The sequence below is a fragment of the Octopus bimaculoides genome, chromosome 24, assembly GCF_001194135.2.
Source record: "Octopus bimaculoides isolate UCB-OBI-ISO-001 chromosome 24, ASM119413v2, whole genome shotgun sequence".
NCBI classification, from domain to species: domain Eukaryota; kingdom Metazoa; phylum Mollusca; class Cephalopoda; order Octopoda; family Octopodidae; genus Octopus; species Octopus bimaculoides.
The window spans coordinates 25,495,503-25,498,281 of NC_069004.1; the positions used below are offsets into that span (position 1 = coordinate 25,495,503).

The window sequence follows — 2,779 nt, forward strand, 5'->3', positions numbered from 1 at the left end:
TATAAATGCTAAATTGTATTTTAGAATTTATGGGAACAACTGTCTTTGAAGACTGATATTGTCGTTAAATGCCCGAAATGAAGAGTAGATAGACAGCCGACAACTATATGATCGCTGCTGTTTCTTGCAAGTTAAACGTAGTTGGGTTACCTTGAGGTTTGTTTAAATTAGAAATATAGCACAACTACGATATATTACTGAAAGTTATATTTACTAAGCAAGTAATTTTTTTTATAAATTGAAGTATTAAGGAAAATGGACTTCATTTTATTCTTGAATATTTCAAGTTCACAAATTTAAATATTTGGTACAAGATAGTTTTTAACGAGCTTTTATTTATACGGTTTTTTCATTTATTGCTTATTTCATTTATAGTTTGCAATGTTCTCTCTCTCCTCTCTCTCTGTCTCTGTCTCTTTCTTTCTCTTTCTATCTCTCTCTATCTCTCACACACACACATACTGTGTCTCTAATATAAACACACACTGTCTCAGTAATATAAACTCACACACAATCCAGGCCTGCTTTCGTCATTACACAAATATCACATTAGAATTTTGCAATTCAACGTGGTGCGTCCAAAAAAATATCCGACTGAAAAAGAACATTTAGCAGCAAAGAGACGACGGCAGGTTTTAATATATCTCTACGTGATCGCTGCTATTGTTTTGCACGCTAAACGTAGTTGGACTACATAGATGTTTGTTTAAAAAAGAGAGATTATGATTGTGATAAAATAATAAAAACAATATTTACTAAGCAAGTGAGCTGTATTATGCAAAGAAATAATTAGACGGAAAGTATGATAAAAAAATTATTAGAATTGTGAATCAAATGTGAACATATGACCAAGTGGTAGTAGAAAACCGCCCGGAGGGCGGTCTTTCTGTTAGCATATATAATCACATATTCGTACATACATACATACATACATACATAATGATGATGCTTCTATTTCAGAATGTTTCCAATAAAGATTACAAAAGGATCGGTGACATCATGGCCAGTGGCCCAGAAGTGACCAAAGAGAAAGACGTGTTGATATTAGTTGATAATGATGATTATGCGTTTATTAGTGACGAATCTCTGATTTATTACATTGCTGGCCAATACTGCGGTAAATACTATGTAGTTCGGGGTGACACACCCAGACAAGGTCTTGGATTCGTCACACCAAAGCATTCACCTTACCTGTCGGCCATATCAAGCACGTGAGTAATGGATATTATCATAGAGACTTAATATTTTATTTGGATATAGATCTTGACGTAAACCCTCGGTTATAAAGAGGTGTGTTTAACGGCAGATGGAACTTCAACGTGAAGCGGGGTGGTTATCTCTACTGTCCCTGGCATTTACGGTTTACCATATATTTTCAGCGGGATTTTTGCGTACATGACTATCATTTGCCCAAGCATGCAATCATTAAATGATAAATAGTCAATGCCTTAATAAAAAATATAAGTTAGAAAGGCGCTATTTGTACCCTAATAAAACATTTCAATATATTGGAGCAAATGGTGTGGTGAACTGGGAGTTACTGTATCCTTAGTACGTCAAGCAAATTGCTTAGTGGCATTTCGTCCGTCTTTATGCTCTGAGCTCAAATTCGGCCGGGGTTGACTTTGACATTCGTACTTCCAGGGTCGATAATATGAGAACCATTTGATCACTTATACGTATATTATCAAAACCTACTGGCCCTGTAACAAAAACGGAAATTATTATTATTATTTAAGACGTCGCACAGTATCCAATATCTCGATGCTGTTGATTGAAGGTATGGTGTCTACCGGGGGTTTGTACTTCCTCTCAAGTCACAATGGACCTCAAACAGGCAATACTTTACGCAATATGTGTGCAGTTCCAAGTAATGCCGACTTTTGCAATACACCTAGATTGTAGGGTATTTCTAAAGTTTCCAGATGCTTTTTTCAGTTTGGGTGGTATTAAACCCAATGCTCTGATTACAATAGGGACAACCTTTATGTTTGTCTCGCGTAGCTTCCACATCTTGGTGATCTCAATTCTCAGGTCTCCATATTTATCAATTTTTTCTCTTTCTTTCATGATAATATGTTGATCTCCTGACACTGCTACGTTGATTATTAGGCACTCTTATTTGTCCCTCCTAAATGTTACTATATCCAGCCTTCGGTACTCTAACATCTTGTCTGTCTGGAAGTCAAAGTCTCAGAGGACTTTTGCCTTCTCTTTTCGTCGATTACCTTTTCCGGTGTATGTTGGTACCAAGCACCCATTACCTCGTATCCGTATTCCGGCATAGTTTTGGGCTACCTTGTCGTGTCTGCACTTGTACTCTTTCTGTGCAAGACTTTCACAAGCACTAACAAATGTGAGTCACGCTTTCGACCCTCTTTCTATACATTCTACAGGGGTTCGTTGCCCTTTTCACTGAGTTGGTATTCAATGCCTGATCCTAGGCAGCGATGATTAGGCTTTTATTATTATTATTATTATTATTATTATTATTATTATTATTATTATTATTATTATTATTATTATTGTTCAGTAGTTTTATTTTTATAACGTGCTTTCACTTCACTACCGAGCGCAGCTCTGTGTGCCTTGGGTATGTGCTGTGGTTTGCTGTGGTGCTCTTATGGTTACTGTATTGAAAGTGTTTTGCGTAGGATGTGTGCAGTGCCCAATAGTGCAATTTTCTGTATGTTATATATATTTGTAAGTCCTGGTGTTTTTGTTATGTATTTGTCTGAATATTTTTTTATTAATTATTATTATTATTATTAATATTATT

General features: G+C 35.7%; 1 protein-coding gene across 1 annotated transcript in view; it reads left to right on the forward strand.

The window, feature by feature from the left end:
- LOC106871502 (glutamate receptor 2) overlaps nucleotides 1–2,779 on the forward strand; it is a 27,514-nt gene that overhangs the window by 23,048 nt on the left and 1,687 nt on the right. The window contains exon 13 of the mRNA XM_014917990.2: nucleotides 961–1,211. Coding sequence (XP_014773476.1) covers nucleotides 961–1,211 — 251 coding nt within the window. The remainder of the gene's footprint in view (nucleotides 1–960; nucleotides 1,212–2,779) is intronic.